This window comes from Hyla sarda, chromosome 10 (genome assembly GCF_029499605.1).
Source record: "Hyla sarda isolate aHylSar1 chromosome 10, aHylSar1.hap1, whole genome shotgun sequence".
NCBI lineage: Eukaryota > Metazoa > Chordata > Amphibia > Anura > Hylidae > Hyla > Hyla sarda.
The window spans coordinates 131,452,911-131,473,242 of record NC_079198.1 but is presented as its reverse complement, the minus strand read 5'-3'; the positions used below and the strand labels follow the sequence as shown (position 1 = coordinate 131,473,242).

The window sequence follows — 20,332 nt, the reverse complement described above, 5'->3', positions numbered from 1 at the left end:
TCCTTTATTGAGGATGTCTTACTAATTGTCTATAATTTCCACCTGTTGTCTGTTCCATTTGCACAACAGCATGTGAAATTGATTGTCAATCAGTGTTCTTCACAGTGTGATTTCACAGAAGTGTCATTGACTTGGAGTTACATTGTGTTCTTTAAGTGTTCCCTTTTATTATTTAATTTTTTTCGAACATTGTATATTGTCTCAGTTAGCCAATGAAGGTATCATTGCTACTCCACTTATTGTTATGATTCGGCAGGCTGGAGGTGGATCCTCTGTGTCAGAGAGGGATTGGCATGGACCGTGCCGGCCGACCGGTTCTAAGTTGCTACTGGTATTCACCAGAGCCCGCCGCAAAGCGGGATGGTCTTGCTGCGGCGGTAGCAACCAGGTCGTATCCACCGGCAACGGCTCAACCTCTCTGACTGCTGAGACAGGCGCGGTACAAAAGGAGAAGGCAAGAGCAAGGTCGGACGTAGCAGAAGGTCAGGGCAGGCAGCAAGGGTCGTAGTCAGGGGCAACAGCAGAAGATCTGGAACACAGGCTTTGGACAACACTAAACGCTTTCTCTGGCACAAGGCAACAAGATCCGGCAAGGAAGTGAAGGGGAAGTGAGGTTAAATAGACAGGGAGCAGGTGGAGGCTAATTAGACTGATTGGGCCAGGCACCAATCATTGGTGCACTTGCCCTTTAAATCTTAGTGAGGTGGCGCGCGCGCGCCCTAGAGAGCGGAGCAGCGCTCGCCAGAACGTGACAGCCGGGGACCGGGACGGGTAAGTGGCTTGGGATGCGATTCGCAAGCGGGCGCGTCCCGCTATGCGAATCGCATCCTCATCGTGAATGTCAGTGCAGCGCTCCCGGTCAGCGGGTCTGACCGGGGCGCTGCAGAGAGGAGAACGCCGCGAGCGCTCCGGGTAGGAGCAGGGACCCGGAGCGCTCGGCGTAACACTTATTACCTATATTTTATAAGGCTAACACTGTAACAGATTTAAAAGAGACCTGGAAATGGCAATAACATAAAGTGTTGAACCACAAATTGTCAGATAATAGCAGATTCAAAACTAATTACACCCCCACACAATTAACCCTTCTTTATTCTCCACAGATTTTCCAAATTTCTGGAAATTACAAAGTATATATATATATATATATATATATATATATATATATATATATGTGTGTGTGTGTGTGTGTGTGTGTGTGTGTATATATAATTATTATTATTATAATTTTTTTTTTACAATTGGTGCCAGGAAGTTAAACAGATTTGTAAATTACTTCCATTTAAAAATCTTAATCCTTCCAGTACATATCAGTGGCTGTATGCTCCACGGGAAGTTGTATTTCTTTCTCGAGTTCTTTTCTGTCTGACTACAGTGCTCTCTGCTGACACTGCTATCCACGTCAGAAACTGTCTAGAGTAGATGCAAATCCCCATAACAAACATCTCCTGCTTTGGACAGTTCCTTATACGGACAGAGGTGTCAGCAGAGAGCACTGTGGTCAGAAAAAAAGAACTCCAGAAAGAAATACAACTTCCTGTGGAGCATACAGCATTTGATAAGTACTGGAAGGATTAAGATTTTTAAATAGAAGTAATTTACACATCTGTTTAACTTTCTGGCACCACCGGAGTACCCTTTTAATTGCAAAGATTGTGCTCTTTTCTGGATGGGTTTCTATCAAAATATGTTTGTTATTGTATGTTTTGAAAATGATAAGTTTTGTAAATTTAAGTGCTATATGAACCAAGTTTAAAACAACAACAACAAAAATCGATATGTTATAGTAAAATATAAGAAAAAGGCTTTCCCATCATTCCCTTCACTTCTTTCTTTCACAGGCACAATGTGATCTTCATACTGATACTGTTAATTTATAATTTGTTAATTCTTAATGATGAACATTGTTCTATAATAAAAAGATATTTCTAAAAAAGAAACAAATAACATAGAAGCGTACATACCTGCTGAGAACGTTTTTGTAAAATTTTCGATAGGAAATAATAAGCAATCCTCTCCAAAGACCATATCAGGTTTATCTGAGACATAATGCTCCAAGTGTTGTCTGGAATCAAATCCATGTACATGATAGAGCTTACGGGAGCCGGAATCCATCGTGTAATCTTTTATCATAGACATGTGACTGTCTCTACACTGGAGCTACAGGTCTTTATGTATAAACTAGGAATAATATTGCAGGTTACATTAGTAAGAATCACATTATGAGACAAACATGGGAACATGTGATCGAAATTCTCGTGGAGCATTAATGATCTTTAGATAATTAAATGTGTCTTATTGTGAAATGAACAATGGGAAAAAATCCTCCGAAACTTGTCTATGTCTCAGTCCACACTGGGTTTTCAAAAATAAAATATACTCAAACATGTAATAGGGACGGAAGAATTGACTGCGAGCTGCACTGACCTGACCTCTGTCCTATAGAATAGAAGAAAATTTTGGTGTAATTACTGTTTATATTATCATGCGTGGAGGAACAAAGAATGTCACACTCACCGGTCCAGGATAAAACTTCTTTATTGAAGACTAGTCAGCGGGTGTACAGATCAGCATAGTGGGAGCGTCTCCTCGACTTGCCAGGGAGACGCTCCCACTATGCTGCTCCGTACACCCGTTGACTAGTCTTCAATGAAGACGTTTTTTTTCCTGGACCAGTGAATGCAAAATGTTTTGTTCCTCCAAGCATGATATTTTGCCTCACTCTATTAGTGTCAGCACTGCTAGTCAGCGGGTGTACAGATCAGCATAGCAGGAGCGTCTCCACGGCAAGCATTGGAGACGCTCCCGCTATGCTGATGGTACACCCACTGACTAGTCTTCAATGAAGAAGTTTTATCCTGGACTAGTGAATGCAAAAACATTTTTTACTCCACGCATGATATTTTGCTTCACTCTATTAGTGTCAGCACCGCTAGTCAGCAGGTGTACAGATCAGCTTAGCGGGAGCATCTCCACCGCAAAGTTTGGAGACGCTCCTGCTATGCTGATCCGTACACCCGCTGACTAGTCTTCAATGAAGAAGTTTTATCCTGGACCAGAGAATGCAGCATTTTTTGTTCCTCCACGCATTATATTTTTCCTCACTCTATTAGTGTCAGCACCGCTAGTCAGCGGGTGTACGAATAAGCATAGCGGGAGCGTCTCCACGGCTTGACGGGAGAAGCTACTGCTATGCTGATCCGTACACCCGCTGACTAGTCTTCAATGAAGAAGTTTCATCCTGGACCAGTGAATGCAACATTTTTTGTTCCTCCACGCATGATATTTTGCCTCACTCTATTAGTGTCAGCGGGTGTACAGGTCAGCATAGATTTTGTCCATTTATTTGCTTGACCGTTCTTTAGTGATCATATTTTTGACAGCATGGACCTGTGTAACTATGGGGTAGTTAGAAATATTGTTGATTATCATTTCAATCTATGACTAAGGAGGGGATTTGTAACTCTGAAAAAATACAAAAGCTCCAAATTCTATAAATATTTGATGAAAAATAAATCGACAAAGAATTATTGTTATATATAGATTAACCCCTAGAGGACCCAGGGCGTACAGGTATGCTCTGTGTGCCTGGGAGTAAGCGTACCAGGATGTACATGTACGTCCTGAGTCCTGGCGTGGCTATGTACTGAGGGCATGAGCTGAGCTCGCATCACAGACCATGTATCCCGGCGGACATCAGCCATTGTGCTAATGTCTGGTATTGTGCCAAGGGACTGGCGCAAGGCGAATGTGGTGCCAATCTTCAAGAAGGGCTCTAGGTCTTCCCCAGGAAACTATAGACCGGTAAGTTTAACGTGCATTGTGGGTAAATTGTTTGAAGGACTTATAAGGGATTGCATACAGGAATACATAGGGGATAATTGTATTATAAGTGATAGCCAGCATGGGTTTACTAAGGATAGAAGTTGTCAAACCAATCTAATTTGCTTTTATGAAGAGGTGAGTAGAAGCCTTGACAGAGGAATGGCTGTGGATATAGAGGGGGGCTGTGTATATAGAGGGGGGCTGTGTATATAGAGGGGGGCTGTGTATATTGAGGGGGGCTCTGTATATAGAGGAATGGCTGTGGATATAGAGGGGGGCTCTGTATATAGAGGAATGGCTGTGGATATAGTGTTTCTGGATTTTGCTAAAGCGTTTGATACTGTCCCTCACAGACGTCTGACAGGTAAGTTAAGGTCTTTGGGTTTGGAAACTTTAGTTTGTAACTGGATTGAACACTGGCTCATGGATCGTACCCAGAGAGTTGTGGTCAATGATTCGTACTCTGATTGGTCCCCGGTTATTAGTGGTGTACCCCAAGGTTCTGTACTGGGACCACTGTTGTTTAATTTATTTATCAATGATATAGAGGATGGTATTAACAGCTCTGTTTCTATCTTTGCAGATGACACCAAGCTTTGTAGCACGGTACAGTCTATAGAGGATGTGTATAAGTTACAAGATGACTTGGATAGACTAAGTGTCTGGGCATCCACTTGGAAAATGAGGTTCAATGTGGATAAATGTAAAGTTATGCATCTGGGTACTAATAACCTGCATGTGTCGTATGTCTTAGGGGGGATTAAACTGGCAGAGTCACTGGTAGAGAAGGATCTGGGTGTACTTGTAGATCACAGACTACAGAATAGCATGCAATGTCAGGCTGCTGCTTCCAAGGCCGGCAGGATATTGTCGTGTATAAAAAGAGGCATGGACTCAAGGGACAGGGACATAATACTCCCCCTTTATAAATCATTGGTACGGCCTCACCTGGAATATGCTGTTCAGTTTTGGTCGCCTGTTCATAAAAGGGACACTGCGGAGTTGGAAAGGGTGCACAGACGCGCAACTAAACTAATATGGGGAATGGAACATCTTAGCTATGAAGAGCGATTAAAGGAGTTACAATTGTTTAGTCTTGAGAAGAGACGTTTAAGGGGGGATATGATAAATGTGTATAAGTATGTAAATGGCCCATACAAAAAATATGGAGAAAAACTGTTCCAGGTTAAACCCCCCCAAAGGACGAGGGGGCACTCCCTCCGTCTGGAGAAGAAAAGGTTTAGTCTCAAGGGGCAACACGCCTTCTTTACCATAAGAACTGTGAACTTATGGAACAGTCTACCTCAGGAACTGGTCACAGCAGGAAAAATTAACAGCTTTAAAACAGGGTTAGATACATTCCTGGAACAAACTACCATTAATGCTTATGAAGAAATATAAAATCCCATCCCTTCCCCAATATCGCGCCACACCCCTACCCTTCAATTTCCTGGTTGAACTTGATGGACGTATGTCTTTTTTCAACGGTACTAACTATTTAACTATGTCTGCCATTAACCCCTCAGATTTGTAAATTACTTCTATTTAAAAGTCTTAATCCTTCCATTACTTATCAGCAGCTGTATGCTCCAGAGGAAGTTGTGTAATTATTTTGTTTCTGACCACAGTGCTCTCTGCTTACACCTCTGTCTTTGTCAGGAACTGTCCAGAGTAGAAGCAAATCCCCATAGCAAACCTATCCTGCACAGGATAGTTCCTGACATAGACAGAGGTGTAGCAGAGAGCAATGTCGTCAAAATGGAAAAAAAAAACTATACAACTTTCTCTGTACAATACAGCAGCTTAAATATAAGTAATTTACATATCTGTATAACTTTCTGCCACTAGTTGATTTGAATTTTTTTTCCCATCAGATTACCCCTTTAAAGGAGTAGTCCAGTGGTGAACAACTTTTCCCCTATCCTAAGGATAGGGGATAAGTTGCAGATCGCGGGGGGTCCGACCGCTGGGGCCCCCCCGCGATCTCCTGTACGGGGCCCCGGCAGCCCGCGGGAAGGGGGCGTGTCGACCTCCGCACAAAGCGGCGGCCGACACGCCCCCTCAATACAACTCTATGGCAGAGCCGAAGCGCTGCCTTCGGCAATCTCCGGCTCTGCCATAGCGATGTATTGAGGGAGCGTGTCGGCCGCCGCTTCGTGCGGTGGTCGACACCTGCTATCTGGCCGGAGAGCCTGGCCCCCGTATAGAGAGATCGCAGGGGGCCCCAGCGGTCGGACCCCCCGCGATCTCAAACTTATCCCCTATCCTTAGGATAGGGGATACGTTTTTCACCACTGGACTACCCCTTTAAGGACACAGGAAATTTCATTTTTTCCTTCTTGCCTTCTAAGAGCCATGACTCTTTTATTTATTTTTTCCTACAGACCCATATGAGGGCTTGTTTTTTGCATGATTTTGTACTTTGGAATGACACCTTTCATCTATATATATAAAACTCAACGTATGTGTGTATGTATATATGTATGTATATATGTATGTATGTTTGTATGTATGTGTGTATGTTCCAGCTTCACGGGATAGGAGGACAGGATAGGAGGACGGGATAGGAGGACGGGATAGGAGGACGGGATAGGAGGACGGGAAAGGAGGCCGGGAAAGGAGGACGGGAAAGGAGGTCGAGATAGGAGGATGGGAAAGGAGGTAGAGATAGGAGGACGGGAAAGGAGGTCGAGATATGAGGACGGGAAGGGAGGACGGGATAGGTGGACAGGATAGGAGGACGGGATAGGAGGACGGGATAGGTGGATAGGATAGGAGGTCGGGATAGGAGGTCGGGATAGGAGGATGGGATAGGAGGATGGGATAGGAGGACAGGATAGATGGACTGGATAGGAGGACGGGATAGGAGGACGGAAAAGGAGGACGGGAAAGGAGGACGGGAAAGGAGGTCGAGATATGAGGACGGGAAAGGAGGGCGGGATTGATGGACGGGATTGGGGGACAGGATAAGAGGACGGGATATGAGGACGGGATAGGAGGATGGGATAGGAGGACAGGATAGGAGGACGGGATAGGAGGACAGGATAGGAGGACGGGAAAGGAGGACGTGAAAGGAGGATGGGAAAGGAGGACGGGAAAGGAGGTCGAGATAGGAGGAAGGGAAAGGAGGTCGAGATATGAGGACGGGAAAGGAGGTCGAGATATGAGTACGGGTAAGGGGGACGGGATAGGAGGACAGGATAGGAGGACGGGATAGGAGGTCGGGATAGGAGGTCGGGATATGACAACAATATATGAGGACAGGATATGAAGTCAAAAGCTTCCTCCTTTGTTTTTTTTCCTCCCCAATAAGGATTAGGAAGGAAAAACCGGGCAACGCCGGGTACTCAGCTAGTTTTAATATAAAACATAGGGCAAAACAAAAAAATATATATATTATTTGTTGGGGAAAATTTAAATGAAAACCATAACTTTTGGGAGGTTTGTTTCTACACAGTGCCCTTTATGGTAAACATTATGGGGGGAATTTATCAAAGCTTTATACATTTTTTTTGTGGTGAAAAGTCTCAAAAAAGTTACATCCTCCTTCTGTGCAACTTTATTGTTACTTTTCCCTGCACCACAGATTTCTTAGAAAGGACTTTGGACAGTCATATCTGTGTTAATGTACAGTATGCAGTGGTCTGAAATTTGAAAGTTGTAGTTTAGGAACAGGGTACCTTCAGCTGTTGCTAAACTACAACTTCCCATGATGGAAGTTGTAGTTTAGCAACAGTTGGAGGCACCCCAGGGGAAAGTGCCATAAATGTACTAACCAACCTGTTTTTCATGTTTTTTTTTTTCTTCTCATTTCAGATCTGTGTATCCTGTGGACTACTTTGGGTTTGGTGGGGAGTGTTTTTTGGAATAAAAGCTTTTTAAATGTGTTGTGTTTTAAAAAAAATTACTTTACTAGGCTTAGTAGTGGAAGCTGTCTAATAGACCGAATCCATTATTAAGCTGGGACTTTGTGTTAGCACCAAAAACAGCTAGCGCTAACCCCCAATTATTTCTCCAGTACCCAGCTCCACAGGGGTATGAACCGGTACCAACAGGCCCGGATCATCAAAAATGGCACTTCTGGGCCGAGGCGGATACCAACCAAATAGCAACAGCCTGATGGTACCAGGGTGGGCGAGGCCCATTGTTACTGTATGTAATATATTTATCACATGACCTGCACTATGTAATACATTTGGTGAACATACACATTTCCAACACTACAAATTAAGTTATAAAAAAAATATAAAACTACAACTCCCAGCATGCCCTAACAGTGAGGACATGCTGGGAGTTGTAGTTTTGCATCAGCTGGAGAGTCATAGGTTAGGGATCCTTTCCCTAACATGTGTCTCTCTATATAGTGTACTACTACAACTCTCAGCACCCCCTGAGTCTAATAACTGTGAATAAGCCCCTCCCTATTTTACAAATTAAAAAAAAGTGAAAGAATTAAATATATATATATATATATATATATATTTATATATATATATAAACATATTTGGTACCCCAAAGGCAGAAATGTCTGAACTATTCAAGTAAAATGTTAATGATCACGTGCGGTAAACAGTGTAAACTTAAAAAAAAAAAAATTTTTTTAAATGTAGATTTTCTGGTCACATCATATCTCAAAATCACAGCAAAAAAGTTACGAAAACGTCACATATATGCAAAAATGATACCGCTAAAAACTACAGATCATGGCACAAAAAGTGAGCCTTCATACAGCCCCATGTATGGAAAGTTATAGGGGTCAGCAGAGGGTCAACAATACAATACAGCAACATGCAGCACTTATTACAGACACTTTCAAAATTGACTGTGCTGAGGTAATTTCTCCTAGCTGTGATTTATCATATGCTGTGCGCCATGTCATAAATTTGATGTACGTCAGCACTTTCACAGCTAAAAATTATTGACTGTAAAACAAGTCTACCACAGACAACAATGACACATTCCCCCCTATATGTTTTTCTCAAAGTCAAACTTTATTGAATAAAATCAGTATATTTTACATTGTCCTCTTCTGACCACTGTAACTTTTTATTTTATTCTATATTTTTCCATCATGAGCTTTAGTTTTTATTAGCACCTTTCTTTTTTTATGGAGTTTTTTTATTGCCTATTCTTTCTGATATATGATGTGATTAAAAATTGAAAATTTTCCTAGTAACTTATAACGGAAAATATAGATTTTATTAATGACAGGAGGCGAGTAATATATGCAATATCTTTCTCTTTACTTGCTCACAGCAGTGAACTAGTTAACAGAATACAAGAAAAAACTTTACAGGTGTATCCAACATGCATAGGTAATGTCCACCAATCAGGTGAGACCCTAGGTTATATAAGTCCTGGATATGAGGTAATCTTCCTTCTTTCTCGGTGAGACCTCTAAAGGAAAAAATAAATCAGCTTGATGTCAGCTAATAAGAAAAAAACAGCACGGTCCAAAACAGTAACAACTGGATGAAGATAAACGTAGGAGGGTCTATCCGATGAGGATGACTTGAGAGAAGAATAACTTTGAGAAGGGGAATTCATGTAGGCAGTTCTTGAATGAAGAATCAGAAGGCTGAAACGAAAAGAGACAAACTGATAATATATATGGGAGGGATAAGGGAGGGATATTACTCGCCTCCTGTCATTAATAAAATCTATATTTTCCGTTATAAGTTACTAGGAAAATCTCCATTTTTTATTAAAACAGGAGGCTCATAATATATGCAAGTTTAAAGCAATAAGATTACAATATAATTATAAGATAGACATAGATACATGAGGTTCTGGTCTGAAATAAAAGGATTTGAAGGTAGACTCTGATGACCAGTCTGCCGCTTTAAGGACATCAGACAAAGAGCCACCTATTTGGAAGGTCTTTGTAGACATGGCACTTCTAACAGAGTGGGCCCCAAACTGAGATATGTCAATACCCGCTAGGGACATAGTTTGCCTAACCCATCTAGCAAGAGTGGGAGAGGAGACTGGAAGGTGAGGTTTACGGAAAGAGATGAGGAGTTGGGAAGTTCTAGGAGACCTAATAGATGCAGTTTTAGCTTCATAGGATTTTAAACATCTGACTACACAAAGTTTGGGGTGTAGGAGAAAAGAGGGGTAGAACACAGAATTTATGTTGGTCTTAGTGCGCCGAGATATGGTGAATTGGACTCCTTGAGGAGGAAAAGATCTGTGAGAAATATCAAGGGCTCTAACGTCAGAGACTCTTTTTATGGAAATTAGACACAAAAGGGTGGTTAATTTATGGGAGAGAAATTTCAATGAAAAAGAATCATTGTCTTCCCATGAGGAGAAGAGATTGAGAAGAAGGGAAAAATCCCAAGTAGAACGGTATTTAGGAAAAGGGGGTCTGCGAAAATGAATACCCCGAAGAAGTCTGCAGATAAGAGGGTGTTTACCAATGGGTAAAGAATTTATGTGATTATGTTCAGAAGAGATAGCAGATCTGTATAGATTAATTGTTCTATATGCTTTGCCGGAATCGAAAGCTTCAGACAAATAATTTAAGATATTTGAGATAGATGTGTTATAGGGATCCAGGTGTCGTTGAGAACACCAATGAACCCAAAGTCGCCAGGCCGATCCGTAAGCTTTTTTGGTGCCTGGGGCCCAAGCATCCGAGAGGATGTCTCTAGTAGATTGAGAAACTTCGAGGTTAAGCAGTGTTGACCTGAGACCAGAAGAGGAAGACTTCCCGAAAGAATTAGAGGGTGAAGGTTCCCGGACGGGTCCAGAAGGATGCGGTGGTGAGAGTGGAGGAGAATTGGAAAATCTATCAAAAGATTCAAGATTTGTGGGAACCATGTCTGTGAAGGCCACCACGGAATAATTAGTACTAATGTCGACCGTTGGATCTTTATTTGAGAGATAACTCTCGGGATCATAGCGAAAGGGGGGAAAGCATAAAGAGTTTTCGCAGGCCAGGTTTGAAGAAAGGCGTCTACTCCGAGGGCTTCCGGATCCGGACGCCAGCTGAAAAAGAGGGGTAATTGTCTGTTTAGACGGGAAGCAAATAGGTCCATGTAAATTGGACCCCAAAAGCAATTGATCAAAGAAAAGATGGAAGGATCTAGCATCCAATCGCTGTGGTCTGCAAGGAAGCGGGAGTTCCAATCTGCCACATTGTTGGAGAGGCCAGGTAAGTATTCTGCCTTCAAAACAATATTTTTGTCTAGACAGTAATTCCAAATATTGGCGGTAATATCTGATAAGGCTTTGGAGGTTGTACCTCGCAATTTGTTGATATACTGGACAGCAGAAATGTTGTCCATACGTAGCAAGATACAACAATGACACCTGAACTTTGCAAAGCTCTTGATGGCGAAGAAACCTGCTAATATTTCCAGGCAGTTGATATGAAGGATTTTTTCTGTATCTGATCATTTCCCTCCTGTGGAAAGTTGACCACAACGTGCTCCCCAGCCTGAAAGGCTGGCATCCGACTCTATGATAGTGTCTGGATTGCAATAGAAGATGGTTTTGCCATTCCAGAGATGGATGTGATGGAGCCACCATAGAAGTTCCTCCCTGGCTTCTGAGGAAAGAGGGATGTTGTCTGAATAAGATAAGCCTTGTCTGAGGTGTTGTATCTTGAGCCGTTGTAAGGCTCTGTAGTGTAAGGGGGCCGGAAAGATAGCTTGAATTGAAGCTGAGAGAAGGCCCACTATACGTGCAATCGTTCTCAAGGAGATCATCTGTTTGTTCAATATTGAACGGATTTCTTTCCTTATCAATTATAGTTTCTTGAATGGAAGGCTGAGTGTAGTTAGTTGGGTGTTTATTGTAAAACCCAAAAAGTCTACCTCCCTCGTGGGGGTCAATACCGATTTCTTTAAGTTTATCGCGAATCCCAGATTGTTTAAAAGGGATAATGTCCATTGTAGGTGTTGATGAGCTGTAAACTCTGATTGAGCCATGATGAGGATATCGTCTAGATATATGATCAGACGAACACCTCTGCTCCTTAAAAGAGCTACGATCGGTTTCATCAACTTGGTGAAGCACCAAGGAGTTGAGGAAAGACCGAAGGGAAGGCAGGTGAATTGCCATTTTATGTCATTCCAAATAAATTGAAGGAAAACTTGGTGAGATGGATGTATTGGGACTGTAAGATAGGCATCTTTTAAGTCTACCTTGACCATCCAATCGTTCTGAATAAGGAGATCTCTCAAAAGATGGATGCCTTCCATCTTGAAGTGATGATATACTACAAAATCGTTGAGGAGACGAAGGTTGATCACTGGTCTGTGACCTCCATCTTTTTTCTTGACTAAGAAAATGTTGCTTAGGAAGCCTGGTGTTAGCAGAGGGACCTGTATAATGGCGTGTTTCAAAGAAAGGTCTTCTATTTCCTGATCTATCAGCTTCTTGTTGAGCGAGGAAAAATTAATTGGTAGAGGGAAAGAAGATTGAAGGGGAAGAGATGTAAATTCTATTAGGTATCCTGTGACTGTGTTGAGGATTCAAGGGTCTAATGTTATGGCCTGCCATGCTTGAGAAAAATGTTGGAGTCCTCCTCCAAGGGGAAGAAGGGAAGAAAGGAGAGGGGAAGGACTTACCTGTAGTTGATCTTGATCTCTGGGATCCTCGATATCCTCTGGATCTCCAAGGTCTGGATCTGGTCGGGAAGAATGGAGTTGACTGGTATGCTGTGGATCCATATTGGGACCTATCCTGATTAAAGGAGCCTCTGGAAGTGCCTCTTGAGGAGGCCGAGCGGCCGGAAAAGCGACCCCTTCCTTTCCTGGCCCGCCCAAAAACTCTCCCAGGAAAAACTTTGCGCAGGGAGTTCTGGGCTTTATCTAGTGAGGTAAAAATTCCAACAAATTTGCTTATCTCTTTGAGGAATTTTTCTCCAAAAAGTAGTCCCTCTGTAGAGGGTTCGAACTTTGCAGTTGCCAAGTTGGTCAGCTGGGGATCCAACTTCACAAGAATAGTCCTTCGCCTCTCGGCGGTCAATGCGGCATTGATATTGCCGAAAATGCAAATGGACCTTTGTAGCCAACCCCGAACTACAAGAGTGTCCATGGGTTGATTAGAGGACAAGGCCTCTTCAGATATGTCCAATAATTTTGTTAGAGGACCGAGAAGATTCAACAATTTGTCTTGTACGCTCTTTAACGAGTGTTCCAGTCCCTTTTTGGGATTTTTTCCCGTTTTTAGGAGGTATTTGATAAGAATGGGATACAAATCCGGAGTGATAGCTACTTTGTCCGGAAGGAAGGGTCTAGGACATTCAGATCGCAGCTTAATGCGTGCTGACCTGTCGATGGGCTTTTTAACCCTAGCAGATACAAATTTTGAGATTTGTGGGTGAGGGGTCCATTCTGAGGACCTGGGGTGAGTGATATAGTCTGGATCAAAAAAGGGGTTACCTAAGCTGTCCAGAATAACAGAAGATGGGTTATCTGTTGTAGTCTGATCCATGCATGAATCAGAAATTTCACCCTCTTCTACATCTGCTTCATCTATGGTTTCATAACCTGAGTGGTACTTATCAGAATGGTCAGAGTCAGACGCGGCAGAGGAGACCATGTAAAGCCGTAGTTTTTTAGTGGATTTGCTGGAAGGTCTAAAGCCTTTAGCAAGTTGGGTGGTAGACTCCTCTGCTGACCAGAAATGGTCAGATGGGGTGGACACATTGGGTTATATGTTCTGAGCCATAGCGGCATTAATAGACCTGGTGATGGAATCATTTAATGTGGTAATAGCGGAAATCATGGCATTATGCACTGACTTATCCACTAGTGATTGAATGTGGTCCTGGTCTGCCCCGCCGGGGTTGACCTCAGAGGAGACATTCTTAGCATTCTCCATAGTGCTTTATACAGGACAGTATGAAATTAAGGAACTTAAGATGGATTCAGTATAGCTTAGCAATACTATATCAGTGGTATAGGGGTTAATGCTGGAAAAAATTAATATAATAAAAAATTAATCTAATAAAACTTTGTTGGCTTGGGCACAAGTAGTGGGCTAGCAAAGTAAATACTGTTTGGTAAACCAGCGGTGACACCGAGGGTCAGCGGAGAGCAAGGTGGCGAGCGAGCGGAGGCAATGGGAGATGCTGACAGGATTCTTTCCCCTGACGCGATTAAGCTGTTAGGAGAACGCGCGCGTCTGTCCAGGGGAGCGAAGTCTCGCGAGAAGAGAGGAAGGACGAGACCAGCGCCGTAAGCCACAGTGAACGGCAGTGAGTGGGGACCGTGAGCGGGGACCGCTGACCGGTAAAGGATAATAAGAGGGCGGTAAGTAAAGCCGCTACCGATACTAAAATGCAATGCAGAATTCTAGAGGAAAATGAATGAAGGAGAAACTCCCTCAGGAGCGTCGCAGACAGTGGAAAGTAGATGTGGAGAGGGACAGGGGGGGGGGGGGGCGAGGGGGGCTGATGCAAATAATGAAACCGGGATATAGGATAAATGAATATGAATAATATGATGTAAATAGATATGAGACTAAAGACTAATAATATCGTACAATAGTCAATGAACAATAACGTGAGAGCAATATACTTATCTTGCTGGGAGCAGCGAGAAAGAAGGAAGATTACCTCATATCCAGGACTTATATAACCTAGGGTCTCACCTGATTGGTGGACATTACATATGCATTTTGGATACACCTGTAAAGTTTTTTCTTGTATTCTGTTAACTAGTTCGCTGCTGTGAGCAAGTAAAGAGAAAGATATTGCATATATTATGAACCTCCTGTTTTAATAAAATCTATATTTTTGGAATCGTTAACATAATATTTGAAAAGATGTGGCATTTCCGCATGTTGCAATACCAAGTATGTTGATTGATTTTTTCATGCTTTTACTCACGGCATCTAAGGGGTTAATGGCGGACATTATCATGATGGCTGATGTCCACCATTACCAGTGGGTCCCTGGCTGCTGTTGGCATCCGGGACCCATGGTCTATGATGCGAGCTCAGCTCATGCCCTCAGTACATCATGACGTATATGTACATCCTGTACACTTCCTCCCAGGCACACAGAGCATACCTGTATGCCCTGGGTCCTCTAGGGGTTAATCTATATATAACAATAATTCTGTTTCGATTTATTCTTCATCAAATATTTATAGAATTAGGAGCTTCTGTATTTTTTCAGAGTTACAAATCCTCTCCTTAGCCATAGATTGAAATGATAGTCAGCGGTATTTATAACTACCCCATAGTTACACAGGTCGATACTGTGAAAAACATGATCACTGAAGAATGGACAAATAAATGGACAAAAGCAATCCTTTTATTAAATGCATATCATTAATAACAATGACTTAATTAAGAAAAAAAAAGCTTCTAAGTACTTGAGAGAGAAATTAAGAAAAATGAATAGTCAACACTTGCGCACAGCAGAAAAAATATTGGATGGAAACTATCCGTACAATGTAGGTTTGATACATTTATTTTAGAAGATGGTAATAAGAAAGCATAATCTGACATTTATCAAATAAAGTAAGAAAAGTCACAAGAAACACCAAATATTCCATAAAAGAATGAGTATAGAAAATAATACTGCATATACTCGAGTATAAGCCAACCCGAATATAAGCCGAGGCCCCTAATTTAACCCCAAAAACCCAGGAAAAGTTATTGACTCAACTATAAGCCTAGGGTGGGAAATAAATCATCCCCCCTGTAATCATCCAGACCCCCGTCATCATCCCCCCCTTCATCATCACCGCCTGTCAATCCCTTCATCAGTGGTCTTCAACCTGCGGACCTCCAGATGTTGCAAAACTACAACTCCCAGCATGCCCGGAAAGCCATCGGCTGTCTAGGCATGCTGGGAGTTGTAGCTTTGAAAGCTCTGGAGGTCCGCAGGTTGAAGACCCCTGCCGCCTTCGTCAGCCCCCCCCCCCCCCCCTTTTGTTTTGTACTCACCTCCCCTCGGCAGGAAGTTAGGGTGAGCTGGTCCGGTCCATCTATGCTGCAGGGGCCGTCCGGTGGGGATGGTTAGTCTTGCGGGCTGTCCATTTTCATCGGGGGGGGGGGGCTCTTCTCCATGCTTTGGGCCCGGACTAGTGACGTTGCCTTGACGACGATGCACAGGGACGTTGCGCATGAATGCCCCTGTGCGTCGTTGTCAAGGCAACGTCACTACTCCGGGGCCGGGCCCGAAACGCAGAGAAGAGGCCTCCCCAATGAAAATGGACAGCCCGCAACGACTAACCATCACCACCGGATTGTCCCTGCAGCATAGATGGCCCGGAAAAGCTCACTCTAACTTCCTGCCGAGGGGGGGGGGGGGGGGGGGGCGAGTATAAAACTAAAGGGGGGGCTGGATGATGGCGAAGGCCGCAGTGGTCTTCGACCTGCGGACCTCCAGAGGTTTCAAAACTACAACTCCTAGCATGCCTGGACAGCCGATGGCTTTCCGGGCATGCTGGGAGTTGTAGTTTTGCAACATCTGGAGGTCAGCAGGTTGAAGATCACTGATGAAGGGATTGACAGGCGGAGAGTTCACTCGAGTATAAGCCAAGGGGGGCGTTTTCAGCACGAAAAATTGTGCTGAAAAACTCAGCTTATACTCGAGTATATACGGTAGTTACTGATAATGTAATCATTTTTTCATTTTCTTTGAGCATCTGGCTATACCAATTCCTTTTTCCATTATATCTTTACATCTGACACCATAAAGCTAAAATTTTTGGATTTTTTTTCAATTTTAAAAAACAGAATAATCCTCATAAGCAATGCATTTTTAAATAGGCTGTTAGTTACTATTTGGTAACATCTGTTTACCCATAGCCCTACATGTTGACAGAAATTTCAGAATTATTTACCTTAAAGGGGTACTCTTGTGGAAAACAATTTATTTTATATCAACTGGTGCCAGAAAATTAAACAGATTTGTAAATTACTTCTATCTAAAAATCTTAATCCTTCTAGTACTTATCAGCTGCTTTATGCTCCAGAGGAAGTTATTTTCTTTTTGAATTTATTTTTTGTCTGACCACAGTGCTCTCATCTGACACCTCTGTCCATGTCAGGAACTGTCCAGAGCAGAAGAGGTTTGCTATGGGGATTTGCTCCTACTCTGGACAGTTCCTGACATGGACAGAGGTGTCAGCAGAGAGCACTGTGGTCAGACAGAAAGGAAATTTAAAAGAACTTCCTGTGGAGAATACTGCAGCTGATAAGTACTGAAAGAGTTAAGATTTTTAACTAGAAGTAATTTACAAATCTAAATAGGTAAAAAGAAATTGGGGATGTGCAGCTCACAATTAGCTAACCGAGGTAAGAGGGCTTGTAGCCTACTGAGGAAAGGGCCGTGTTTAAGACATATGAGAGCCCTGAAACGCGTCTAGGTTTATCCTACATCACCGATGCTCGATTATCCACCGGTGACCTCCGATCCAGTTCTGCAAATCGACAGACGATCCCTGAGACCATCTTCCAGGTAGCGCTGCTAAGCAACTGTGACGTCACTTACACCTCAGTTTTTCAGAGGCCCGCACCTGTTCTTCTGCTGAGATACCACCTACAGCGAATAACATCCGAAAGCGGCTATTTCTCCAACTGGTCCGTGGCAGGCGGACCGCCGCTGAGACGCATGCCAGCATCTGCTACCATCTTAAAAGTGCGGACCTCACAACATAAGTCCAGGTGACAAGTATATTGTAGACTGGTAATTATAAATTTACCCCATTCACCTATATTGTTTTGGAATTTACAACATTTATAGGACTTGAGCTCACTTTCCAGATCACCGGAGGCCGGATCATCCAAAGTGATATTAAAATTGTTACATTCCTATACATTTTCTATGCAAGTTATCGGTGTTTGTTGATATTGTTATTTTTATTCTATTTTATATAATTCCCGCGGCACAAGGGCCCTGTGCTTAGAGGATATATTGACAAAAAATTATACATATTTTAAATAGTGTAATAAATATACATTTTCATATTTTAATTGAAGCACAATCCAGTTTTTATTATTATTAATTCTCATTCTTGTATCAGGGAACTGATGCTAACTTTGAGGGGTTGGCTACTGTTTAACTAATTTACAAATCTGTTTAACTTTCTGGCTCCAGTTGATTAAAAAAAATGTTTTTTTCCACCGGAGTACCCCTTTAGTCTCCCAGTCGAGATAGGGCTAGAAAGTAAGAGAAAGCAAGGAGTTGTGCCAGGTTGTAGTTCTTGTGCAGCTTGCCCCTAAAACACTCTTTTAACATTTTGCTGAGAAATAAAATGATAATTTTATAAGCTTAACAACCATAATTAGTTCCAGGAAAGGTACAGTTTTCTTAGATACCATAACAGCTATTTCACAGGGTCTACAGCTCTTAGCAATAAATAAAGTGGACAGATTCCCTTTAAAGGGGTGCTCCATTGCAGAACATCTTATCCCCTATCTACAGTATAGGGGATTAATGTCTGGTCCAAGCGGTCAGACCATCCGTGATCTCCTTTCTGAGACCTCGACTCTCTCCATGCAAAGAGGGATCTCCGCTCGGAGCACAAATTACTGTCGATCACTGCACAAACAGGAGGCCGACATGTCCCTCCATGCAGCTTTATGGAAGAGCCAGAGATACCCGAATGCTGTATCTCCAGCTCTCCCATAGAGGTATATGGAGGAGCGGGTCGGACACCGCTTTGTGCGCCCAGGAGGAGATCGCAGTCGTCCCAGTGGCAAACTCCCACAATTAGACACTTATCCTGTGGATAGGGGATAAGATGTTCTCCAACGAGTATGCCTTTAAATGAATGCCTATGTTTGGGATCTGGAGTTATGTAAAGGGAAAATAGGAAATATATTTATTTATAAAAGATTAGGAAGTAATTACTAACCTAAACTAAAATAAATGATCTTCAAAGATGGCCATTCACTTTAAAATGAAGTATAATATACTAATAATATAGTCAATTTGGGATCTATCATGCTAAATACCTTTTGTATATTAGATCTCACTTATGCAAATTAACAAGTTTCTCTATAAATGTATTAGGTAAATAGGATTATGGAGGAATAACTTGTTTTATTATTACGTTTTTTTAAAGCTGTTTTACATATAAACTCTTATCTTTCAGAACTAAGGTGTTAAAAGGGTACTCTGGCACTTAGACATCTTATCCCCTATCCAAAGGACCCCCGTGATCTTGCACGCCACACCCCGTTTAAAATCAGTCCCCGGAGCGTGTTTGCTCCGGGTCTGATTACTGTCGATCACGGGGCCGGAGCTGTGTGACGTCAAGGCTCCGCCCCGTGTGACGTCACGCTCCGCCCCCTCAATGCAAGCCTATGGGAGGGGGCGTGACAGCTGTGCAAGACAGCGGCGGGACACCCGCGATCAGGCATAGGGGATAAGATGTCTAAGCGCCGGAGTACCCCTTTAAGTGTCCCTGTCATTTAGAAAACTTTTCACATCACAGAAACATGTCAGAAGTTTTGATCAATCAGTGTCTCAGTGCTGAGACCCCCACTCATCTGGAGAACAAGCGGGGAGAAGCATGTTATAGATAACTTTACTCCCCAGCCCAAAGTGATTTCCATTCTGGCCCCATTATAAGTCTATGGAGATGTATTAAGGAGGTCACTGAAGGGCTAGGAGTGAGTTGTATCATTGTGTGCCTTTCCCCACTTGTTCTTCTAATCAATGGGGGTTGTAGCTCTGAGAACACAATCATACAAAACTTTTTTACATGTTTCTGTGACATGTCAAAAGGTTTTTGAAATGACAGGGACACTTTAAATCAGTTTATGTGAGCCCATTCTGCATCTGGAAAAACTCCCAGCACAGATGTGGAATGTATATATAGTTTGTAAGGGAGTCATGGAGAAAATCTGAACATAGCTTAATTTGTAAGTTTCGACTCAGACCTACTCCTTCTTGTGAGCTACAATGAATATGATGGCCTTATAGTCCATAAGGTCACTCACAGTCGTTCTCTTCTTAACCTTACAGTAATCTATAACAAATCCTTCTCCAACTAGAGCTTTCCTGGCAAAATCATATGTGAGAACATGGGGGGAGATTTATCAAAATCTTTCCAGAGGAAAAGTTGCCCAGTTGCCCATAGCAACCAATTAGATCGCTTCTTTCATTTTTCACAGGCCTTCATGAAAATGAAAGAAGCGTGCTGATTGGTTGCTATGGGCAACTGGGTAAGTTTTCCTCTGCACAGGTTTTGATAAATCTCCCCCCCGGAGTTTGTCCCTCCCAACTGTCATAAATGTTGCATCTAAAGCCCCAATTAATATGAGGTGTCCTCCGGGGTTCAGAATTTGTGAGAACTTCCTGAGATATCTCCTGTAGTCATCTTGGTCTTTGCAGATAACATCTAAGAGCCAAAGACTGATGATACAATCTGCTGGTGGTAAGACTATCAGATCCGTCATATTTTCTTTATCAAGGTCACATTTCACAACATGTGGAATTGCAGATCTCACTTTTTCTTCTTTATCCGGAAACTGGTCATTGAAAGAAATGGAAAAAATAAGAAAAGTCCCACAGTAAACTTCAGTA

The 20,332-nt window shown here is 42.6% G+C and overlaps 1 protein-coding gene across 1 annotated transcript in view; it reads right to left on the bottom strand.

Annotated features, from left to right (window-relative positions):
• LOC130293599 (nicotinamide N-methyltransferase-like) overlaps positions 1–19,798 on the bottom strand; it is a 30,750-nt gene extending 10,952 nt beyond the window's left edge. The window contains exons 1-2 of the mRNA XM_056542466.1: positions 19,691–19,798; positions 1,965–2,181 (exon numbers count right to left, since the gene is read on the bottom strand). Coding sequence (XP_056398441.1) covers positions 1,965–2,139 — 175 coding nt within the window. The 5' untranslated portion in view covers positions 2,140–2,181; positions 19,691–19,798. The remainder of the gene's footprint in view (positions 1–1,964; positions 2,182–19,690) is intronic.
• Positions 19,799–20,332: the final 534 nt, after the last annotated feature.